Genomic DNA, 23,732 nt, shown 5'->3' with positions numbered 1-23,732 from the left:
GGTACCCAGGCAAAATTTCCGACATGATAAATGAGGCTTCCCGTTCACGTGTGCCGACCCCCATGTCCCGTGACAGCGTGCCCATCCTACATGTTTCTCTCCATGATAGCATTCTGAAGAATTTCCTGATTTTGAAGAAATTTCTGATAATACTAACAAATGCATCAAAACACACCATAAGTTCACCTTTCGTGGCAGATGGAGAAGAACATGGGCCTGGGAATCAGATAGTACTGGCTTTAAATACCAGCCATACACTCCCCATGTGGCCTTGAGCCTTTGAATCCTGGCCATTCTGACTTTTGTTTCCTCTCCTGTGAATTGAGGCAATAATACTGACGGTAGTGGCCTCCATACATCCCCAGACATCATCACCTCCTGGTGTTTACACCCTTATGTGGTCCCTCCTATACTCATTTTGAAATGACCTATAGGACCAAGAAACCCCAGAAAAGGTGATGGTGTATGTCTTCTAAGATTAGGTCATAAAAGTAGTGCAGCTTCCACGTTGGCCTCTTGGATTGCTTGCACTGGAGAAAGTCAGGCACCATGTGGTGAGGACATTCAAGCAGTACTATGGGGACCAACACCATGGGAGGGAGCCATCCTGAAAGTGAATCCTCAAGCCCCAATCAAGCCTTCACTCAACTGCAACCCCAGCTAACATTTAACTGTAACGCCATGAGGGATCCCAAGTTAGAACAACCCAGCCAGGCTGTTTCTGAATTCCTGACCCACAGAAAGAATGAAATATAATAAATAACTATGGTTGTTCTAAGCCACTAAGTTTGGGTGATTTGTTCTTACACAACCATAGTAACGGGGACATTGACCTAATGGTTGTTTTGAAGATGAGATGAAGACAATGACCAGAAGGCACGTACAACAATACATTGCAATAGTGCTTTAAATGGAACGAAGGCTGAGACCATTATAAGCCCCGCTGCTCTGGACCCTGACTGTATCACCTTGTAGGAAGAGCGCTATGCCAGGGAGCCAGAGACTGGCTTTCTGATCTCTCGCTGTCTCAGAGAACGTTGTGATGTAAGGCAAGGCATTCAACAGTCAGAGACATTTTCCTCACATCCAGATTAGTGAATCATAGAGTTGATAGGAAGACCAAAAAGAAAAATTCACATCCAAGCACTCTGAAAAACCTCTGAAAATATAAGGTATATTCCAGTTACCTACTGCTGCGTAACAGATTGCCCCAAAACTTAGTGACTTAAAACAACAGTCATTTTAGTACTGTCTCTCTCATTTTAGTACAAACAGGCATTTGTGCTCTCATGGTTCTAAGTGAATGGGGCCCACCTGGACTGTTCTCCCCCTGGCTCTCTCATGAAGAAGGTGTTGTGACGTGGTGGAGGGGTCTGACGTCACCTTAAGGTTTCACTTGTTCCCTCATGTGTCTGGGGTTGGTTCTGGATGTTGACTGAGATCTCATCTTGGGCGGCCCACAGAATACCTATATGTGGCTTCTATGTGTAGCTTGGGCTTCCCCACAGCATGGAGATAGAAATCTCCAAGAGACCCAGGCAGAAGCTGCATGGCCTTTTCTAACCTAGAGTCAGAAGTCACACAGTGTCACTTCCACTGCATTTTATTCAAGGAACAGTCACAAAGGTTTGCTCAGTTTCAAGGGAGGAACACAGACTCCACCTCTTGACGGATGGGGTTATTAGAGAGTTTGCAGAAATGTTTTAAAACCTGCTCTAGGTGGCATTAACATTATATAAAATTTGAAATTGGTATTTTCACAACCATTAGATGTATCTGATGGATTAAGGAACTCAAAATCACAACAATAATGGGTGAGTTCCCACCAGCACTTGATCTGAATAACTCAATCTCAACACCAGTGCTGAATATTTCATGACAGACAGCCAAATGCACTTTATCCAGATAAAGTAGATAAATAATTAAAGGGTCTTGGCTTCCTTTCTGACTGTCCAGGAGGGTCACATAATCAGGCTTTGGGGCTAAAAGATCCAGGAACAACATCCAAATCACCCTGCCAAACAAGTCTAACTGTAGCTCATATCACAGCACTGGGCCTTCATCACAGCCACCTCTGAGAGACAAATGCCTCTCCAAGACCCTCACCCCCTTCCAATACTAACTACACCTGGCACTATCCCCTGGTCTCTCTTCTGGATCCACATCTCGTGAGTGCATCTGATTAGAGGTTGGGTACCTCTAATCCGAGTTATGAAGGTGTCTTGACTGTAGGACATTAATCGTTTCCATTTCCTTACAGCAGTGCCTAGCTGCAAGGGAGGCTGGAATAGCCAGTTTCTGGATTCTACCTTGGGGAGGCAGGATTCCTCAGGTGGAAAATTAATCCGGAATAAGAAGGGTGTCTAAAAGGTGCAGGGTAACCAGAAAGCAAAATAAATGTCTACTGCAGGTAGGTACTACTCTTTCTTCATTCTGTCAATGAAAATACAGAGGCAAAGAGAGGTTAAACAACTCCCCCAAAGTCACAGAGCTCTTAAATGGTAGACACAAAATGGTAACAGGCATTTGTGCTCCAAACCCCTGGCACCTAACAGCCAAAGTATGCTGGAGAAGAAACAAGGTCCCTTCAAGCTTGTAAAATCCCAGCACAGTGGGAAGAGAAAGAGAGTGACCTGCAAGTATTATCAGAATCCATTACTTGGAAACCATGCCATTGGCACTCTCTTTGAGGTATAAAATTAATTTGTTCATTGAAACTTTTCCTTAAAAGTTACTCAACTGTTAGTCTCAGGTTAGGGGTTTGGAATTGGCCCATCTCTTCCTAGTCTTGGCAACCCTCTGCCTGCCCTTGGTTGAGACTGAGCAGGAGTGCTAATGACCTGTGCTCGGGGATTTTTCCTTCTCTCACTATTGCCAGTTGCCATGCTTCTGGGATGGCCTGTTCACTTGCCTGTAGGTGTAGAATAGTAAGTGATTTCCACAACCACGTGCTTTTAGAACAAAAGTGGAAGATAGAGAAATGATAGAAGGCAGAATGGTTTGCTAGCTTTCAGTGATATCTTCACTGTGGTGCAGACTAAAACTCCATCATTCACAATGAATTCATATATTTCTCTCTCTTGTGGTTTGCACCTTCAGCATGTTAAAGCAAAGTGAAAGTGGTTCAGAATCTACAAATTTGGTACAACAAACATGCCAGTGTGAGAGCCTTAGTTAACAATTATGAGGTGCTGAATTAACCTATTTCTCATGAGTATTGGTTATTTGTGTTTTCAATAGTGTAGAAATAAGAAGTTTCTTCAATGTACAAGATAGGAGATAACTTGAAATGGTGACATACTTGGTTCCTCTCATTCACACCCTGGTGGAAATTTCAGGCTATTATTTTGGAGTCTAATTGACAAAACACAAATCAGTAGTTTCCATAACTGGGGATTAAAACCATATATGTACTCATGCTGTCATGTCATACTCCCTTGACAAGAAGATGGCATTGAAGCTCTTGTATTTCACTATCCATTTAAATTTTCCCACACTGCTACATTTGCCCCTTTTGGGGTTTATCTCTATGAGCCAGTGTCCTTCCTGCTCTCAGCTAAATTTCCATTCCTAACTGGTCATATCACCTCTTAGGGACTTCCATCTCACCATCTATTGCATGGGGGTAATCAGTACAACCTCATGAGTAATTAAGAGATATCAATGAGTAATTCATGTTAAGTCTGAGACCAGGTAAGTAATAAGAACTAAATGAATTTCAGCTGTTAGTATTGTTACAAACCCACAATTAGTTGGAATTAGTGTTCTCTGGGTAAGGTTTCAAGCCATCAACTCTTCCCAGGCCAAACTTACTATTGGTGGCTACGGCTGGGAGCACTCTCTATGTAACCAAGACCTCAAACTCTCAACCAGAACACATTAAACATAAACGTGCACACAGACACCATGAGGATCTTGTGAAAATGCAGATTCTGATTTGCTGGGTCTGGAATGGGGCCTGCGATTCTGATTTCTAACCAGCTCCCGGTGAAGCCAGTGCTGCAGGCCCCTCATCTACACTTTGAGTAACAAGGCTCTAAAAAATACATACTAAGAAAGTATAACACGTTCTCCACTATAGTTGCCATAATTGATACAATTGTGAAACTGGATCAGAAACTTGCTTTAGAAAAAGTTTCAAGTAGAGATTGGGAACTTCCAATCATAGCTGACTTCTCACTGTTGGACATTGATTTAAATGCCCCAAATAATGCTCAAATATTTTCACAATACAATGAGGTCAGCAGTTGTCAGGAAGGTGCTTGCTGCTTTTGAATTAATATTATTTTAATGAATTAAAGTTATCTTCCATCTTTAACATAATTTTAGACTAATAGATACCAAAAATCCTTGAAATGTGAGGTTGAACCATACAAAATTGTTGACATTACTCTTTTTACTTTACCTATAAAAGTGACAATTTCTGATTTTCTGGTCCAGATGGCAGAATAGGTGAACACTGTGCTTGCCTTCTCTCATGACCACATCAAAATTACAACTAAACTACAGAACAACCATCATTGAGAAACTCCTCAGGTCTAGCTGAACAGAAGTCCTATGACTACATGTCGTGCGGGGTGGCCTGCAGGGTCTCTGCTCCCGCTCCCCACATAAGAACGCAGGACATGGTGAGGCCAACAGGAACACCCACGGAGCCATAGGTAGGGGAGTCATACCACTATAGTCTCACTGGAGGCTGGATTCACACGGTGTGCGACCTGCTGTCCACTTTTCTGCCAACTGATCGACTCTCTTCGACTCCCCTCGACTCCCCTCTGCTCCCCAACTTAGCCGCTGCAGTGTCCAATGGCTCAATGGTTACAGCTGACGGCCAACTACTACACGAGTCAGCACCTTTCCACGTGAGGCCGAGAGCCTGGAAACTGCTCTCTGGGCCTTTGTCCCCACACTCCACCCCTACAGGGTCTCACCTCACAATCTACGCGACTAGCGTCTTCCATGAGGGTCCTTGTGCCATATTAGCCTATTGGCACCTACAGACTAAAAGAAACGGTAGTCTTAGGAACCAACAATGGCAAATCACTTCTATCTGGGAGGATACATGTTAGCTTTTTCTCCTGGGAAAGGAGGGTCGCTGCCACTGGCACCTCTCTCGGTTTGTGGTACCAGACCTTTATGGCAGTATTTGGGGTCCCTTGCATAGTTTCAATATGTAACAGAACAGGGGACCCCATAATAGGCCATAGTGAGAGCACATAGATTCCCCACAAAATCATCCCAGTATCGGGGCCTCTGTATACTACAGTCACTTGTGGTGGCCACTCAGCCACCACCCCTGGCATCATTTGCAAATCATGAGTCAAACCGGCCCCCCATGGGGATATCAGGCCCAACCATCGACAGTGGGGGCTTTTGACCTGCCAGGGCCAAGTCCATTGCTGTTGTTTCCCTGCTTTCAAGCATCTGGATGCTGGTAGCAAAATGTTTCCATTTCTGCCTGAGCCTGGCTTTAACAGAGTCTCACTGGTGGTAACTTATAAGTGAATGGGAGCAGCCGTTCGATGTAGCAGAGCTTCTACTGGTGCGGGTCCTCCTTTCTGTAGTCTCTCATTCAGGATTCTCAAGACGTTCCATAGACGCAAGGCCCAGTCATGCATCATGGAAGGGTGTTTTGACACCTAGAGGCCTTGCTTCAAAAGGCCATTATAGCGTTCAATCATGCCAGCTGCTTGTGGGTTATACGGAGCATGAAACAGCCATTGCACGTCCATCCTGGCAGCCCAACACTGCACTTTTTGCCCCGTAAAATGGGTACCCCTGTCACTTTCAATGACTTGGGGGCGACCATAGAGGGTGCACAGCTGTGTAAGAGCAACCACTGTATGTCGCTGATCCACAGCCAGACACGGCCAAGCAAACATCAACCCCGTAGCAGTGTCCATTGCTGTAAATGCGTATATCGCATTGCGGGCCTTAGGCAGAGGTCCAATGTAATCCACTTGCCAGCGAGTGAGGGGCACCTTCCCTCGCGTAATCTGCTGTACCTCCCAGGGGAGCCTCCGCCTTTGGGGGCTGTCCTGGGCACAAACAGCACAATCATAGCAGGCATCTGCTATCTCCTGCCATTTCAAAGGCAGACCCCAGCGTCTGCTCACCTGCCACATGGTTCGGCTTCCAGCGTGCTGCAATTTCCTATGTAGCCAATGGGCCACATCAGTGGCAGGAGCCCATTCTAACCATTGGACCCATGCTAGGGCATCTGCTTCATCATTACCTGGGGACACTAAGGGGGAGTGACCTGTGACATGCATTAGGGTCACCTCCTTTCTCTGCCCTAGGTCCCAGAAGTCCTGCCACATGGCTTGACCCCACAGTGGACGGTGTCCCACCAACCAGTTTTGGTGTTTCCAAGTAGGGAGCCACAACGTTAGGCCCCGGAACACCACCCAGCTGTCAGTGCAAATAACTAGGGGCCCGGACTCGTGGCTGATTACCATCCACACCACACCGCCTGTAATTCAGCCACTGGCTACTCTGGCCTGTCCCAGTATCAAACCAAATGGTGTCTGTTTTGCGCTGCACACCAATAGCCATCCAAACAGCTGCAGCCCCTCGGCTAGAACCATCGGTAAACCAGGCATCCTCAGGTACTGGGGACTGTCCTTCTTTGTAGGGCGAGGGCTCCAAGTCCTCCCCTCTAGGCAGAGCGCTCGGCTCAGCCTGGGCTACAAGTTCCACAGGCCTCAGGACCTGTTGTAGCTCTGTGCTCAAAGGGCTTGCACTAAGGGTGCTACGTTGCTCCAAGTAGGCACCCCACTTGGCGAGGGTGGTGGTCTGTGCCACCCCCGTTTTGGGTCCCTGGGTCCATGTACAGACCCACCCCTGGACAAGATCGGTTGTTCAAACCAACACCCGTGCTGTTCCTGTGATGGCTTCTGTGGCCACCAGGGCTGCGTACACAGCAGCCAGCTGTTTCTCTGTTAGAGAGTAGCAGACCTCCGATCCTTTCCACAATTGGGACCAAAATCCCACTGGCAACTGGAGACGCTCCTGCCGTTGCCAGAGGCCCCATCCGTACCCCTCTTGGGTTACGTGAACATCAAGTTCAAATGCGCAGCTGGGGCCCACTACTTTCAGAGCCTGTGCCTGCTGCACTGCCCATTTTTTGGCAACAAAGCCTTGCTCTATAGCCTCTGTCCAATCCCATGAGGCCCCCTTTTTTATCATATTGTACAAGGGCCTTGCCATTTGTGCCAAATGGGGTACAAACGCCCGCCAATATCCTAGCAGACCCAAATACGTCTGCAGTTGGGAGACCTTGGTCGGCCTCGGAAAGGCTTGTATCTTATCAACAATTGCCTCAGGTATAACCTTTGTCTTACCCAACCACACAACACACAAAAACTTGACAGATAAGCCAGGGCCTTGGACCTTTTCTTCATTCACCGCCCAGCCACGTGACTTCAGGCGGCAGAGAAGAGAGGGAGTGGCTTGCTCTAAATCTGAAAGAGAATCTGATCGACATAATGAAACAAGGCCACAGAGGACAGGTTATCCCACTGTGCCAAATCCTGGGCCACGAGCCCGTGGCAGATAGTGGGGCTGTGCAAGTATCCTTGCAGAAGGACTGGAAAAGTCCACTGCTGCCCATCCCAAGTAAAAGCAAACTGCTCTTGACACTCGGGTGCAATGTCAATGGAGAAAAAAGCATTGGCCAAGTCCACTACATAGTGATATGTCCCTAGGCGGACAGTCAGACGATCCATCAAATCATGTATTGAAGGCACTGCAGCGTGCAAGGGTGGCGTCACCTTATTTAACTCCCTATAGTCCACAGTCATTCACCAGGTCCCATCTGGCTTCTTGACAGGCCATACTGGGGAGTTAAAGGGACTGTGCATTGGCCTCACAATATGTGCCTTCTCCAATTCCAATATTGTATGACCAATCTCTTCCTGCCCTCCTGGCAGGCAGTACTGTCACACTGTAACCACGCGCCAGGTCTGTGGCAACACTTGAGGAGGGTGGTGAGCATGCCCGCGTGTCACTGCTTTCACCACCCGGATCCAGAGATGGAACTCTCCTACCGACGTCTGTAAGCTGAGGCCATGTAGCACGTCCACCCCTAGAATATACTCTGGAACGGGGGAGACATAAACCTTGTAGGTACGAGGGGGAACCCTTCCTATACCCAGTGATAAGGAAACAGCTTTCACAGTCACAGTCTTTCCCCAGTAGCCATCAATGCAGATTGCTGGTCCCGGGAACAGTTCTAGGTTCCCATAAGTAAGACTGCAGTCTGCACCAGTGTCAACTAGAGCCAAAACCCTCTGCACATTAGAAGGAGACCAATGTATGGACAGTTCCATGTGGGGCCTCCGGTCCCTGCTCATCCCCTCTGACCGAGTACCTTGGCCCCACCCCTAATCAAGCTGAAAGGAGTCAGCCTCAAGCGGCTGCATGAAGTCCTGGAGGGACATGGGTCACGCTTTCCCAGACTCCTCCTTTATGCTTCTCCAGAAATACTGTTCCGGATGCAACTGTTCCCAAAGTTCCAGCAGGAGTGCATTGGGTTGTCGGTCTATTTTCTTCCTATCGACCCCTGCTGCCACGAGATCACGCCACATCTGTGCGCGTGTTACTCTCTGAGGCCCGCGACCTCGCCCCTTTACCTTTGGTTTGGGCTTCCAGGTCTCAACTGTGCGGACCTCCTGTCTTAACTTCCTTCACCTCCGGCTTTCAACATCCCCTAGGGTGGCCATGGCAGTTGTAAATTCATGGATCCGTCGCCCTACAAAGGGCATAAGAATGGCAACCAAGGATCCAAAAGCACTTGCAGGTACAGTATCCAAAACCAGATCTCTCATGCTGGCTGTAAAAAGCTCGTCATCTGGGCCCTGCATGTTAAGGTTGAAAATAGCATGTCTCATACCCATTTCACGGATGATTTGAATAAGTTCCGTATATGACTGCCATTGACTCACAGTGTCTGGCAGCTCGCCAGCCTGTCCCCATACTGTGTGTACCACAGCAGTGAGCCACTCCATTAGAGAATGGTTGCCCTGGTCATGGGCCAACCTATGACAGTTCTGTAACCTTTGTCACAGGGACGGATGCACTGTCATGAAGGCTAGCTTTTCCATCTCGCCTGGGGAGCAGAGAATGCTGTCTGCTCCCTCATCCCATAAACGTAATAGCCAAGCCGAGACTGGCTCTCCAGGGCGCTGTCTGTACCGCCTCCCCAGCTCCTGCAACTCAGTGGGAGTGTAAGGGGGGTAGGTTGTGAACTCAGTCACAGCTGGGTTGCTGGCAGCAACGCCCCCAGGGCCCAAAGGTTGCTCACGTTTTACCCTTTGCTTAAAGACTGGCCGGGCTTGGGGGTTGGGAGCTACATTGTCTCCACTCGCTTCCTCCACCTCTGCCTCAGAGTCTCCACTGTGGGGCCCCTGTTCTAACAGGCGGACCCGGGCTTCCAGCACTTCCAACTGGGACACCTGGTCCGGCGGCACCTGGGCTATTTCATTAAGCACATTTCCCATGTTGAGACTCGAGGCCGTGAGGAACATCCAGCCCACGCGGCCGGCTGTAGCCTTCGCCTTCTCCGGCAACTGCTCAGCCAGAGCCTTCAGGGCGCTCTCCACGCTGGCCGGAGAGCTGTCCATGTCCTCCCACCCCTCCTTGGGGGTCCAATTCCTGAGAACAGTGGTCACTGGACACCGCACACTGTGTGGGGGCCACACATCCTCCTGCCCAGAGTCAGACGCCATTCCTACCTTGTCGGAATCTTGCTCACCGTGCCAGGTGTCTGAGTGGGTGGAGGCCTCCTTGTAAGATGTCCACCACCCTCGGATCCTAAGGCCGCAGCAGATCAACAAAAGGAGGACAACGCCTTCTATGGCCAAGAAGGTGGTGTGCCAGCTGGAGGCTCGAGTCTCCCAGGCAGACCGCGCCTCCCGTTCCCGGTGTCGCTCCTCATGGGCCTCCCGAAGCTGGGCTCTCACACGCACAAACCGCTCCACCATGCTTTGGTAGGTTTTGGCCGGCACTGTACTCCGCTTACGAAGCTGAGCTTTTATACGTGTAAACTGCTCCAGTACATTCTGGAGAGTTTCGGCCAACACCACACCCTGCTCGCTCTGCCATTTGTCATGCGGGGCGGCTTGCAGGGTCTCTGCTCCCACTCCCCACATAAGAACACAGGATGTGGTGAGGCCAAAAAGGAACACCCACGGAGCCATAGGTAGGGGAGTCATACCACTATAGTCTCACTGGAGGCTGGATTCACACGACGTGCGACCTGCTGTCCGCTTTTCTGCCAACTGACTGACTCCCCTCGACTCCCCTCGACTCCACTCCGCTCCCCAATGTAGCCGCGGCAGTTATATTAGTGTCCAATGGCTCAATGGTAACAGCTGACAGCCAACTAGCCACAGCTGACGGCCATCTACTACCTGAGCCAGCACCTTTCCACATGCGGCCAAGAGCCTGGAAACGGCTCTCTGGGGCTCTGTCCCCACACTACGGACATACAGAAGAAGCTACCTCGAGACTGATAATAGGGGCAGAGACATAGAATGGGCTGGTCCTGCACCCACATGTGACCGTTAAAAATTGGGAGGGTGTCTCAGCTGTGGAGGTACACTGTGGAGGGGCTGGGGTCCCAGCCCCACACCAAGCTCCCAACCCAGGATCCCAGTGCAGGGAAGAGAAGTCCCCATAACTTCTGGCTGTGAAAGCCAATGAAGATTGTGGCTGAGAGCCAGAGGATGGCTGGAGTCCTAGGCATTCCTCTTAAAGGGCCAGCACATGGACTTACTCACTAATGGATTCACTCGCTCTGAGCTCCAGCACTGGGGCAACAACTTGAAAGGTATCAGGGATATACAGTGAGGAACTGAATTGTCTGGCTTCAGGGCAAGGGATGGAGGGGCAGCTTTCCCCCAGACAGAAGTACTTGCAAAAGCTATCATTTCTTTGTTGAACCCTCCCACCCCCCGTGTGCAGACACAGGTAGATGTCATACACAACCCACACTGTTTGTCCAGCCCTGGTGATTCCCTGATACCCAGCCCCACAACTTGTGGATCCACCCAATTCATTTCCAGTGGCTTTTCTATAGAAATGGCCTCTCTTGGCTCAAGCTGTGGACTTTCCTACAATTTCTCAAAGGTTCACAATCCCCAAACAAGCAGCATCTGGCCTTGATGAGCCCCATACCTCTTACTGAGCAGCTGCAAGCCTGTGACTAGCAGCAGCCAGCCATGGTTCATGGCTTGGCCTCTCCTAGGCACCTCCAAGCCCAGTGCAGGGGGCTTCTTTCTGTGGATTGCTTTGTGGCTCATGCCATGTGGCTCCAAACAGGGCATAGGCTGTGGCTGAACTTGGCCTGTGGTGGGGCACCTCCCAGGAGGCCCCAGGATCAGCACACCTGATGGCCAACTTTGAACAGACCCAGAACACCACCCAACTGCCTCCACAAACAACACACCCAAAGGGGAGAGTGGACAGGCACCAGAGCCCTACTAAAGCAAATCCGGCTCTGTAGTGTCAACCCCCGCACACACAACCCGCACAAGGGACACACCTGGAGCACCTAGCTCAGATGACCAGGAAGACTGCGCCATTGCATCCCATAGGACACATACTACATAAGGCAACTCTGCCAAGAGTGGGAGACATAGCAGCTCTACCTAATGCATGGAAACAAACACAGGGAGGCAGCCAAAATGGGGAGACAAAGAAACAGGTCCCAAATGAAAGAACAGAACAACGCTCCAGAAAAAGAACTAAACCTAATGGAGACAAGCAATCTACTAGACACAGAGTTCAAAATACTGGTTATAAGGTTACTCAATGATCTCAGAGAGAAATTCAACAAAGTTGTAGGGAACATAAAAATGGAGATAGAAAACATGGAAAAGAACCAGTCAGAAATGAAGAATATAAAAACTTAAATAAAGAATACATTAGACGGAATTAATAGTAGATTAGATGAAGCAGAGGATTGAATCAGAGATTTAGAAGTTAAGGCAGCAGAAAACACCCTATCAGAAAAGCAAAAAGAAAAAAAAAGAATCCAAAAAAATGAGGATAGTTTAAGGGGCTTCTGGGGCAACATCAAGTTCACCAACAATCGCATCATTGGTGTGCCACAATGAGAAGAGAGAGAGCAAGAAATTGAAACCCTATTTGAAGAAACAATGACAGAAAACTTCCTTAATCTGGCAAAGGAAATAGATACACAACCTCAGGAAGTGCAAAGAGTCCTAAACAAGATGAACCCAAACAGGCCAACACTAAGACACATCATAATTAAAATGCCAAAGGTTAAAGACAAAGGGAGAATCTTAAAAGCAGCAAGAGAATAGCACTTAGTTACCTACAAGAGAGCTCCCATAAGACTGGCAGCTGATTTCTCAACGGAAACTTTGCAGACCAGACGGGATTGGCACAGAATATTCTAAGTGATGAAAACCAAGGACCTACAACCAAGGTCACGCTACCCAGCAAAGCTATCATTTAGAATTGAAGGACAGATAAAGAGCTTCCCAGACAAGAGAAAGCTAAAGGAGTTCTTCACCCCCAACCAGTATTACAAGGAATCTTAGAGGGACTTCACGAAGAAGAAGGAGGAGGAGGAGAAACAGGAGGAGGAAGATGAGGACAAGGAGGAGAAAGAAGAAGAAGGAGAAAGGGTAAAAAATATGAATAATGAAATGGCTGTAACCACATATCTATCAATAATTACTTTCAATGTAAATGGATTAAATGCTCCAATCAAAAGACATAGGGTGGCTGAATGGAAAGAAAAACCTTACATGTGCTGTCTACAAGAGACTCACTTCAGATCGAAAGACATACACTGACTATTAAGGGATGGAAAAAGATATTTCATGGAAAAGAAAAAAAAGCTGGTAGCTGGTGTGACAAAACAAGACAAAATAGACTTTAAAACAAAGGCTATAACAAGAGACAAAGAAGGACCCAGTAATTACATTTCTGGGTATTTATCCAAAGAAACCCAAAACACTAGTTCGAAGGGACATGTGCATCCACATGTTCATTGCAGCGTTGTTTACAACAGCCAAGATATGGGGCCAATCTGAGTGTCCATGAACGGGTGAGTGGATAAAGAAAGGGTGGTACATGTTCATATATATACAATGGACTATTATTCAGCTATAAAAAGAATGAAATCTTGCCATTAGCAGCAACATGGATGGACCTAGAGGATATTGTGCTGAGTGGAATAAGTCAGACAGAGAAAGACAAACGTCATATGATTTCACTTATATGTGGAATCTAAAGAACAGAATAAATTAACAAAACAGAAACAAACTTATAGATACAGAGAACATTTTGATTGTTGCCAGCTGGGAGCGGTGAGTGAAAAAGGGAAAGTGATTAAGAAGTACAAATTGGTAGTTACAAAATAGTCATGAGGATGTAAAGTATAGCATAAGAAACATAGTCAATAATATGGTAAAAACTATGTATGGTGTCAGATGGGTACCAGATTTATTGGGGTGATCACTTTGTAAGTTATATAAATGTCTAATCCTTATGTTGTACACCTGAAACTAATATAATAATGTATATAATTGAAAAAAATATTTTTTCAAAATGGCAATTTCTTATGATTCAACTTAAGAGTTGCCATTTCACTTGATAAATTCAGCCATTAATGCATTGAGGAAACAACTTTCAAACCAGGAGACAACCTTCCTCTTCTGTTTATAGATGATGACTTAATAGGTTAAAACTTGTATATACTGCCTGAAAGCCACTACAATTGACATGACAAACATGAACAGTATTAATAAACCTATCGTGGAGGCAGCTTCCTACTTTACTTTCTCATTTAAATAATTAGGGTTTTATTAGTGATGCCTGAGGTAATGACACATACAAAAAACAGTGTTACTCAATTTTGCAATTTTTGAGACTAGGTATGGCTAGTTTTTGAGTTTGTGGCATTCAACATACAACAGAAGAAAGCACAGTTTTCATAAGGAGCAAGTTTCCATCTAACCAAGGGCAGAAATATAGGCAATCTATAAAACATTATTACATGATTTTATTTTCTAGCCCAAGAGGTCAGTAAACTTTTTCTATAAAGCACCAAATGGTAAATATTTTGGGTCTTGTGGGCCGTATAGTTTCTAGTGACAACTAAGCTCGGCTAATGTGGCATGAAAGCAGCCATAGACAGTAAGGGAGTGGCTGTGTTGTAATAAAACTTTATTTACCAAACAGGTTCATGGTTGGATTTGGCCATGGGCTGAGTTTGCTGACCCCTGGTTTAGCCTTTTTTATTATAATGGTAGAGATGGTGAAATACTGCAATGATGGCAATAATTCTGGAATCTCAAAATAACCTTAGGTGATACAAGATCACAATTGCTGTGACAAAGAAGTCAAGGTAGCTATAATATATGTTTAATTTTTTTTCAGTTCTCTTTAATCTGAATTATCGAATTTTGAAAATACGAAGGGGGAGATCATAACTTTCTCTGTGGTAAATAGAGCGAAGCTTTTCTGATACAAATCTGAAATCTTAATTATGTAATTATTTCACTAAAGCTATTTTAAACTATAATTGGTGTTTGATGATTTAGCAAGATATTCATGTGAAAACCCTTGAGAAGATATCAATTGTTTCCTATTCACCTAATCAAAAGATTTCCCTACTCACAGAAATCATTGGGCAGGTAGGTGCCATCTTCTCTCACCCTTTTCCTATGGACTCAACATACCTGGCCTCACTTTGGAGCCTTGGCCAACCAATGGGGATAGGAGGAAGCCCCAGGAAGGTCTTCTGATCCTGGGTGTTGGGGAATAGTTCTTTCTCCTAGAATAATAACAAGGATAATAACACTGTTCAAAAGAAGAAATAAAAGTCTTCTATTAAAGGGATGAGTGAAAAATGGTGTGTTATTTTGTGGTATAAAATATTTGATGAGATCTAACATGGTTCTGTTCAGATTTGGGTCCCAAAGACTGGGATTTGGTTCATCTCCTTTGTCCCTGACAGTTCTCAATTCAATCATCTTCGTGTACACTATTCCTAGCTGTCTCTACCCATTCCCTAATACCCTCCTTGTAGCTTCATTCTCCAATGATAGAGACTCACTTTACATAATGCAATAAAACAGGTAGCAGTAGAAAAGAACTATAATCAGTCGGAGATACTGTAAACGTGTTTCAGCCTAAGTTCCCCACCCTTTTCTGTTCTTTGTACTCAGAGGAAATTTTAGCCTACTTTTTTTTCTCCTGTAGAAAGAGCCTTCTCTGAAACTCTTCCATGCACTGACACCTCCCCTGCTTCCTATCAGATTCAACAAACAATAGCCTCTTGGCTCACTCTGTCCATCCTGTCACTGTCAGGTGTGATTGTCACCTGGCTGTGGCGTTTGAGAAGGGGCATTGCATCAGGGCCCTGGTCCTGAACAACAGAGCTGAAGCAGATGTTGCATTTGAATAAAAGGGCCTTCTTTGATGAGTGAAAGAGGAGAATAATGGATTCAGGGTGATGTTTCTGTCATTATTGTTTCCCCCGAGCGATGCTTAGTCAACTTGCTCAAACCAAGTGGAAGGAACAGTGAACACTTGGGTTCTGATGAAGGGACAGCAGTACTGGTAAACTATGATTGCAAACTGCATGGGCAAGCTTCTTATAGATGTTGGTGACATTGCATGAATATGACGTGCTTAAAACACTGGATCTCAACAATCACACTTTTGAATGTGCTCAGCTGGCAGTAAGCATTCTATAGGTTTCATTTTGATGTAATTAATGTTCTGATGACAGTTTGTCTCAGTAGTGTGGGCGTATGTGACGAACTAAAGAAAAAACATCAGTATGGATGCTTTGCATGGAAATGCCACCAGGAAGACCACACAGTATAGAAATCTTCAAACAAGACAAACATGAACACGTTTACCCCACAAGCCATCTGCTCACCATATATACCTCCAGAGGAAACATGCGGTATATATCCTGAACATTCCACTTTCCAGATGCAATAGAACAAGCCCACAATAAAAGTATGTGGTGAACAAATAATGATAGTTGGGGCTTAAAAGATGGAGGGTTGTGTTTGGGTTACTGAAAATATGTTAACTGATTTCAAATCATATGCTCAAATATATTCTGAGAAGCATATCAGGCCTCAATAATGACCAAAAAATAGTGGTGAATGGCAAATTCATAAGCCAAGTTGTTTCTCTCACCCAGCCATGAGAAATCAGTTCCCTTCACCATGAAGGTCCATCATAAGTTTTTTGCTGGTGACACCTCTCTGTGAGCTCTGTTGCTTTCGAGACCCAATCTGGCTTGTAGTAATTCCCCCTAGCAGTTCTTAATAAGGAGTGTCCAATGAAATAGGGCTCATTTGTGTTCAGAAAAATCCTCTTGGTGGGGAAGTTGCCTTGACGACTCCCAAACCTGTAGATGGTTGTTGGACAAGACAATGAGATGTTGCTGAATTGGTTGAAAATTATTTGTTTCTTTAGCAACCTCAGAAGGAGGCAGGAGTTCCCTAGTTCTCCTGGTGAAAAAAGATTTCCCTACTCACAGAAATCATTGGGCAGGTTGGTGCTGTCTTCTCTCACCCTTTTCCTATGGACTCAACATACCTGGCCTCACTTTGGAGCCTTGGCCAACCAATGGGGATAGGAGGAAGCCCCAGGAAGGTCTTCTGATTCTGGGTGTTGGGGAATAGTTTTTCTCCTAGGGCCACTGATTGGGATTATTCTTGTGGGCCCCATGACTTAGGTCTCACTTCTGAACTTTTCTGTGTTGCTGACGTGCGTATTAGAGACTGTCACCATATTACAACCCAGGTGTAACGAGTACATGAGTATGGATCATATACTTCCCCTATGAGTATGGGTCATTTAATGCTGCAGGTTGGTAATAAAGAAATGTTTCTTCAATATATAAGATATCACTTGATGATGCATTTGGCTGCTCTCTCCCTCTCCGCTGAGTGGGATTTTCAGGCTATTACTTGTATTGCCAAAACATTAACCAGATGTTTCCATAATTTAGGATTGAATCCTAAATGTCTTTAGACCACCATTCTGTGCTCCGTACATTGGTGCCACCCTGGCAATCAATGGAATCAAGATCCTTGCATGTTGCTATTCGGTGGATTTTCTCACACAGGTGTGTTTTGCCACCTTGTGGGTCTCTGCCTATAACTCAGTTTCCTCCTTGATCTTTTCTAAATCTCACAGCTTGTACCTTTAACTACCAAACATTACAGGTTTCTCTAGCCCTGCCATCAAAAGACTGTAATTTAACCTGGCCCTGTGACAAGCTAACGTACACTATATGTATATATGACATATAACTAACCCCATACACTAGGTACTATTTGCCAGAGAATTTCTCTGCAAGACCAAAATGTCCCTTCTGCAAAAAGATGGCAAGTTTTGCTCAAAGCCTGCCTGCTACTCATCCTAACTGCCACAGAACAGCATTCCTAAGAAAGAGGTTTTCTCCTGCCATATGGGGAATGCCTGTTCCCTTTTTGGTGTCCTTACCGCCTTTCATCTAACAATTTTGGGAATCCCCCCAAATGTCTTCCTGTGGATCACAGAACCCCCATCCTCTCTGGTTTACAGAGAAGGGGCCTTTCAGAACTGAGGGATTCAATAGAGCTGAGGGACTTACCCAAGCCGTGTGATAGCCCTTTCCTCTTTTGCAAGTTGTGTGAAGATACTATGTTATGATGTTATCTATTCACTAGGATTGTTAAGACACTCTTCTGCTTTGTTTTGTTTGAAGACCTTGTGCAAGACTGTGGAGTTAAGTCTAAGGGGATGGATTGGTAGCTGGCAGGAGGCGGTGGCTCCTCTGTATGATCCTGCCACACATGAATGGAGGCAAACGAGAAAAAGTGCACCCTCACCGCAGCATCTGGGTGCCGACACTCCGGGCAACACCCACCTGGTGAGTGGTGTTGCCCAGCCCAACCTTGTGGGCCAGGGTCTCTGTAGGGCGCCCCAACATACCCACTTGTGCCGTCCAGTGGCTGGAGTGCAGCCAACCTCCGGGCCTTGGCTCTGCTGTATGACTCAGGGTAGTGTGGAGCCTCTTGCCTCGCCTATTGTGCTCTCTCAGGTTACCTTGGAGCGGCTGCTTCCGCAGGCCTGTAATCTGGCTTTGAAATGGGTTATCTGAAGGTGGGAGCTCCTGGTGGATGGAGCTTCATGGAATGAAGGGGCCCTCCACAGCCCAAGGCTACAACATTCCTGCTCAGAGGGGCCTGAGAGCCTCAACTTCTCTCGGCCTCCGGGTAAACGTGCCTCAAGAGGATATTATCAATGCCCAAGAAAAGGCAAACCAGTGTGTCTCGCAGCTGTTTCAGCTGCTGGCTCACATCAGAACCAACGGGTGCTGAATAGCCTTTTGCTTTTTTATTCTACCACATTTGTATGGAAGTAAGAAAATGTGGAAACTGGCGAAAATAAAACCTTTCCTTTATTTGTTCCCTCTTTTAGCTCCTCTGTCCTTGATCTTGATAACTTTTCCTGACCCCCTAACCCTCCCCAGTACCAATCCCTCACTGCCCATGGATGTGGAGTCTTGGCTGCTTTCCACTGATGGTTGTCCAAGCTTGGAATAACTTCAGATATACAGGGTGTCCTCGGCATCTTTGCATATTTATAAAGAAGATGAGTTCATTTCCACTTGATATTCTGTAATAGGAGCGAGAGCGAGAGCGAGAGCGAGAGCGAGCGAGGAGAGGAGAGGAGAGGAGAGGAGAGGAGAGGAGAGGAGAGGAGAGGAGAGGAGAGGAGAGGAGAAAAGAGAATGTCTGATTTCCTTCCTGTGGAATATTCTGCTACTCACATTGCATTACTTTGAAATAACTGACCAAGTTTTAAAATTTCTTCTACATTGTTTAGTCAACTTCAATATACTCCATTTACTATACAATTTTACTTAATATCTCACATAAGTAAAATTTTGGTTTCTGTTTTAGAAAATATATATTTGATCAGTCGAAATAAATTTCCACAGGAGTGAAGGAGCACATTTGTGAACCAAATTTTATTTATCCTCATGAAAATGAATCTTAGAATTTCTGCTTTATGTTTATGGACAAGAAAAACTGAGCTGAACACAGATGACAAGGTATCATGCTTGCAGACAGGCTTCGATTCATCCTGTGTGGCCAACCAGCAGGTTTTTAAGAAACATTTTATTGATATAAAACACACACTAAACCTCAGAATGAGGGATCTTTCAATGTATGATGTAATTCAGAGTGCATATTTTAAAAACTTTCATATTGTCAGAGGAAGCAGTCATCAAATCATAAATTTGAGGGTTTGTCTCAAAGTTTTCAGGATGTTATAAATACTGCTTGTCTCTGTGTTTTTATATTGCACTGGCCCTGAGCTTTTGTCTTCCTATATTTTACAAAGTGGTAAAATATGTAGTCATTAGCGATCAAGGGCGACATGCAGCTTGTCCCGGAGGCAACTTACCTGTAGTGGCTTCTCCTTCATTGTTAATCTGAGTCTATTCTTCACAAAGGGCAGAGTAATCAATGTTCCTGACAGCTGTGCCTTTTACTAAACCCTCTCCCACACAAAACTTCAGGCATAGAATCTGAGAAAGATCTCTTTTGTCATATTATCCTTCCAAGTTTCTCCAGTGCTGCCTGTCCCACCACCATTCCAGCTACACCCTTCTGAAATGCAGCACCTTGTGCAGATTTCTAAAATCTCTTTGCTGGGCAAACCTTAGAAAATTTAGCGGGACATAGGGGGAAAAAAGTAGCAACAACATACCACAAAAGGGAATACACAATTGTAATGTTTAGCACAGCTCTCTAATCAATGTTTCAAAGACAGAGGAAAACAACTCAAAATATTAACCGGTGAGCGTCAGAGTTGTTCTTCAAAGAGCTGAGTGACACAAAACGGAAAACATTGTAATTACCTGCTATTAAATTTAATACCTCCAAACAGATGGTGTTCCATTTTGGCCCCAAAATGGGTTGCTCACCTGACTGGAAAATCATTTCTGAGCCCTCACCCCAAACCCAGTTGCCTAACTTCTGTTGCATCCAAATATGAATGGGTTTGCTTCCCTTACTTTGGAAATCTGGCCTTTAATCATCCTACTTTCTTCTAGTTGATACTTAAGGGTCAAAAATTAACCATTTTATTTATCTGAAGAATTACTGTTACACTGAGCCCCAAACTGTCAGGAAATGAAGTATCTGCTAAATTAATGAGGTGTTCTCACATCACCTTTGGTTAAAAGAATAGATACTTGGAGACACTTATCTAGGTTTCTCTGAAAAGACTCACACAGCTTACATTCTAACTTTACCTTCTGGTACATTCCTAAGGACCCCTAACAACCCTTCAACTCCAGTTAGCTGGTTTGAGGCTACACCCTTGAACTGCCAGAGGACAGAATCCAGCAGTTCAGGCTCAGCTCTAAAAATCCACAATACTAGTGATAGTGGTGGGGTTTTTTTCCTTAATGAAAAATAGAGACGTTTAAGAAATGATCTGAAGCTCTATTTTAAATCCTTGTTGAAAGCATGTGATGCAGAAATAAGTTCACCTTATTTTGACTTTGAAAATATTTTATTTGAATAGTAAATAGTTATACAGTTGAAACAGTTCTATTGAAGCTTTCTATAAATAGCTAACAATTAAGAAAATAATGTATGTAGAAAAGAGATTGCATTTAAAAGTAAGAGCTGTCGGTTGTACAAGGGCCTCGGGGGCCCTTCAAGCAGAATAAAATGGTAGGTTGTCTGTAATTCGCTCAGATAGGTATAAAAGTTAAAACTTTTAGCAGATCCCTTTAGAAAAAGGCTCTCTTCTAAAATGCACAGTGAAATGTCGAGAGTGGTGGGAGGAGGGAAGCACACCAAAAGAAAAAAAAGATCTGCAATCAAATAATATCTTAATCTTCATAATTAATATAAATAAATAAAGAATAAATAACAATTACTCATAAACCAACATATACATATAAAGGGAACTCATAGAACCCACCTCAACAAAGGCAATCAAACCAAAGTCTGTGAAATAGTGAGGCAGTTTCTACAGCATCTTCTGAAAATTCCCTTCCTTCCCCCGCCGCCCCCAAAACAACCCAAAACAGACAACAGTTCAAGGCATTTGTGGCTATACTAAAGAAAACTCTTTTTTTTTTTAAGCAATTTGATTTGTTCACATACAAAAATGTAAAGCCAGACTCCAGCAGTTCACAAGCCATAATAAAGCTAATCGTGTGGGAAGTTCAATTTACAGCCTGTGAAATATAAAGGCATTTATTCCTCAAGATTCAGCCAAAACAACCCGTACGCTACGTACACAGAGAGCAGAGATTGGTAGGCGAGAGCAAACCGCATTTTTAGACCACGAATACAGCGAATACTAGCAAGGAAAACAGCTCTCCACTCCAAGGGGAAGCTTCCAACCACAAGACAAACGCGTACATCTTTTCTCCCTTGTACAGAAATAGATTGGCTCCTGTTGCGCCAAGGGGGGAAGGGGACACAACGCAAAGGGGGAGGGGTGTACAAAGGGAGTCACAACGGGACGGTTGGGGTTACCATCACACCACACCAAGAGAAGCGGAGACAACACTTTCACCCGGGATGGGTATCCCCGGCGAGGACGCGGGCTCGGGGCGCGAAAGGAGCGCTCTCTTTGTGGGTCTCCAAGCGAAGGCACGGTTCGGGGGACCGGGATGGAGGGCGCGCTCTAGCAGGCCGGACGCACAGGCACCTGCAGGAGGATCACCTGTCTGTTCTCGGACGGGTGGCATTTGTTGATGTGCCGCGTGAGACCAGGTGAGCTGTAGAAGGTGGCCGGGCAGTACTTGCAGGGGAACACCTGGGCGGCGTGCAGAAGGCGCAGGTGGCGCTCCTGGGCGCCCTTGCTGGGGAAGGTCTCCCCGCACACCGGGCACAGGTGGCACTCGGCGGACGCACTCAAGCCCAGCACGCCGGCCGCCTCGCCGTCGCCGGCCACCTCCTGCGGCGCCTTCTCGTCGGGCACCGGGTACAAGGCCAGTAGGTCCTCCGCCGGGGGCGCGGGCGGCGTGCCTTTGGCCTGCAGCGCCTGGTGGTGCGCCAGCAGGTGCTTGCGCAGATAGGCCTGGCGGCGGAACTTCTTGGCGCAGTGGTGGCACTCGTAGAGCCCGTCCTCCGAGCCCGACTCCGACACGCCGCCAGGGCTCGGCGTGTCGCGGTCGCTGCCGCCGCACGTCGCCTCCCGCGCCTCAGCCCTGGCGGCGGTTTCGGGCTCCGACGCGCGGGCTGCGGCGGGCGTAGGGCGCGGTTTGTGCCAGCGGCGGTGCGAGGCCAGGTTGGCTGGGCAGCTGAAGACCTTGGCGCACTCGGGGCAGCGGTACTCCACGCGCACGATGCGCGAGCACTTGTGCTGCGCCAGCGCGAATGGGTCAGCGTATTCCTCCTTGCAGAGCTGGCAGATGAACTCGCCTAGCGGCCGCGCTGCGCCCCCTGCGCGGCCCCGCGGCGCCTCTACCGGGCCCTCCTTGATCTTGAGCCCTAGCACGGGAGACGTGGTAACTTCGTCCTCGAAGTGCAGCTTGCGGATGGCTTTGGGCTTCTTGGCGCCCGAGGCCTTGGCTACCTTGGCTGAAGGCTCGGAGGCGGAGGCGGGGGGCGCGGGCCGCTTGCCTGGGGGCCGCAGGGAAGCGGCGGGGGGCAAAGGGGGACCGGGGACCGGGCCGCGGGCCGCCTCGGCGCCGGCTGAAAAGGCCGTGCCCATCTTGAGCTCGGCAGGCGCGAAGAGCAGCGAGTCGCCGCCGCAGGTGCCGCCTCCACCCGCGGCGTTCACGCCGCCGCCGCCTCCGCCGCCGCCGCCGCCACCTCCGAGCAGCGCGGCGGGCGTGGGGAAGGACTCCGCCGAGACCGGCGAGCCGAGGTTGAAGCTGCGCTCGAAGTACTTGTGCTTCTCGTGCTCGCGGCTCACGGGCCTCGTGGGGCTGTAGAGCGGTGCTGGGTGTGCTGCCTCGGGGTTGCCGAAGTGCGTGGCCCGCGGGCCCGGATGGGGTGGCGGCGGGCCCGGCGCACAGGCGAGCGCGGCGGCGAGCGCCGCATGGGCGCGCTCGGCGGGCGGCTGCGGCAGCGTACCCGACCCGGTGCTCGGCGCCAGGGGCTCGGCGCCGGCGGTCCCACAGCCCGGCGAGAGCAGCAGCGCGCGGTCACCGTCCTCGCCTCCGCGGACCCGGTAGGACACGGGCGTGGACTTCTTGCTGCGCTTCACTAGGAAGCCGCGGGGCATGTTGGCGCAGCGCGTGGGCAAGGCACTGGCTAGGTCCCACCCCTGCGCTGGACCGCGGCGGCCTCAGTGTTCCCGGCCCATGGTCCGGCGCAGCGGCTGCGGGACTCGTGTGGCGCCGGCTGCGGCTCGGCTCGGCGCCCTGCACGCGCGTCCCTGTCCCCGGGCCCGGGAGCCGCTCCCTTTTAACGGGGGGAGGGGGCCATTGTTCTCGCCTCCCGCTTTCCCCGGAACCAATCAGCGCGCCCGGCTCCTTCGCCGGGTAGGGTGGGAGGGCGGCGGGCAGGCAAAAAGGGGGCCGGGACTTGGGGGTCGCCCGGTAGGTGCGGCAGATGTACCTGGCGCTGGGCCCCTGAGCGCGCCCCGCTGCCGCCCCGCCCGGCGCCGCGGCCCCGCCCGGCCCAGGCACACGCCCGGCCCCGCCTCCCTTCACGGTCTGCTGCTCCTCTATGGGGAGGCGCACGTGCCTGGGCTTT

At 47.8% G+C, this 23,732-nt stretch overlaps 1 protein-coding gene across 1 annotated transcript; it reads right to left on the bottom strand.

Moving 5' to 3' along the window:
* Positions 1-19,045: 19,045 nt before the first annotated feature.
* INSM1 (INSM transcriptional repressor 1) lies at positions 19,046-23,732 on the bottom strand. Its single transcript, XM_019712552.3, has one exon. The coding sequence runs from the start codon at positions 23,257-23,259 to the stop codon at positions 21,712-21,714; it is 1,548 nt and encodes a 515-aa protein (XP_019568111.2). The 5' UTR covers positions 23,260-23,732; the 3' UTR covers positions 19,046-21,711.

The sequence above is a fragment of the Rhinolophus sinicus genome, chromosome 13, assembly GCF_057876585.1.
Source record: "Rhinolophus sinicus isolate RSI-liver-muscle chromosome 13, RSI-T2T, whole genome shotgun sequence".
Taxonomy (NCBI): domain Eukaryota; kingdom Metazoa; phylum Chordata; class Mammalia; order Chiroptera; family Rhinolophidae; genus Rhinolophus; species Rhinolophus sinicus.
The sequence above is the reverse complement of the archived record's forward strand: the minus strand, read 5'-3'. Positions and strand labels throughout refer to the sequence as shown.

Bases quoted from the DNA above. Each gene is read 5' to 3' on its own strand.
- INSM1 (XM_019712552.3), bottom strand. From the start codon at position 23,259: ATGCCCCGCGGCTTCCTAGTGAAGCGCAGCAAGAAGTCCACGCCCGTG.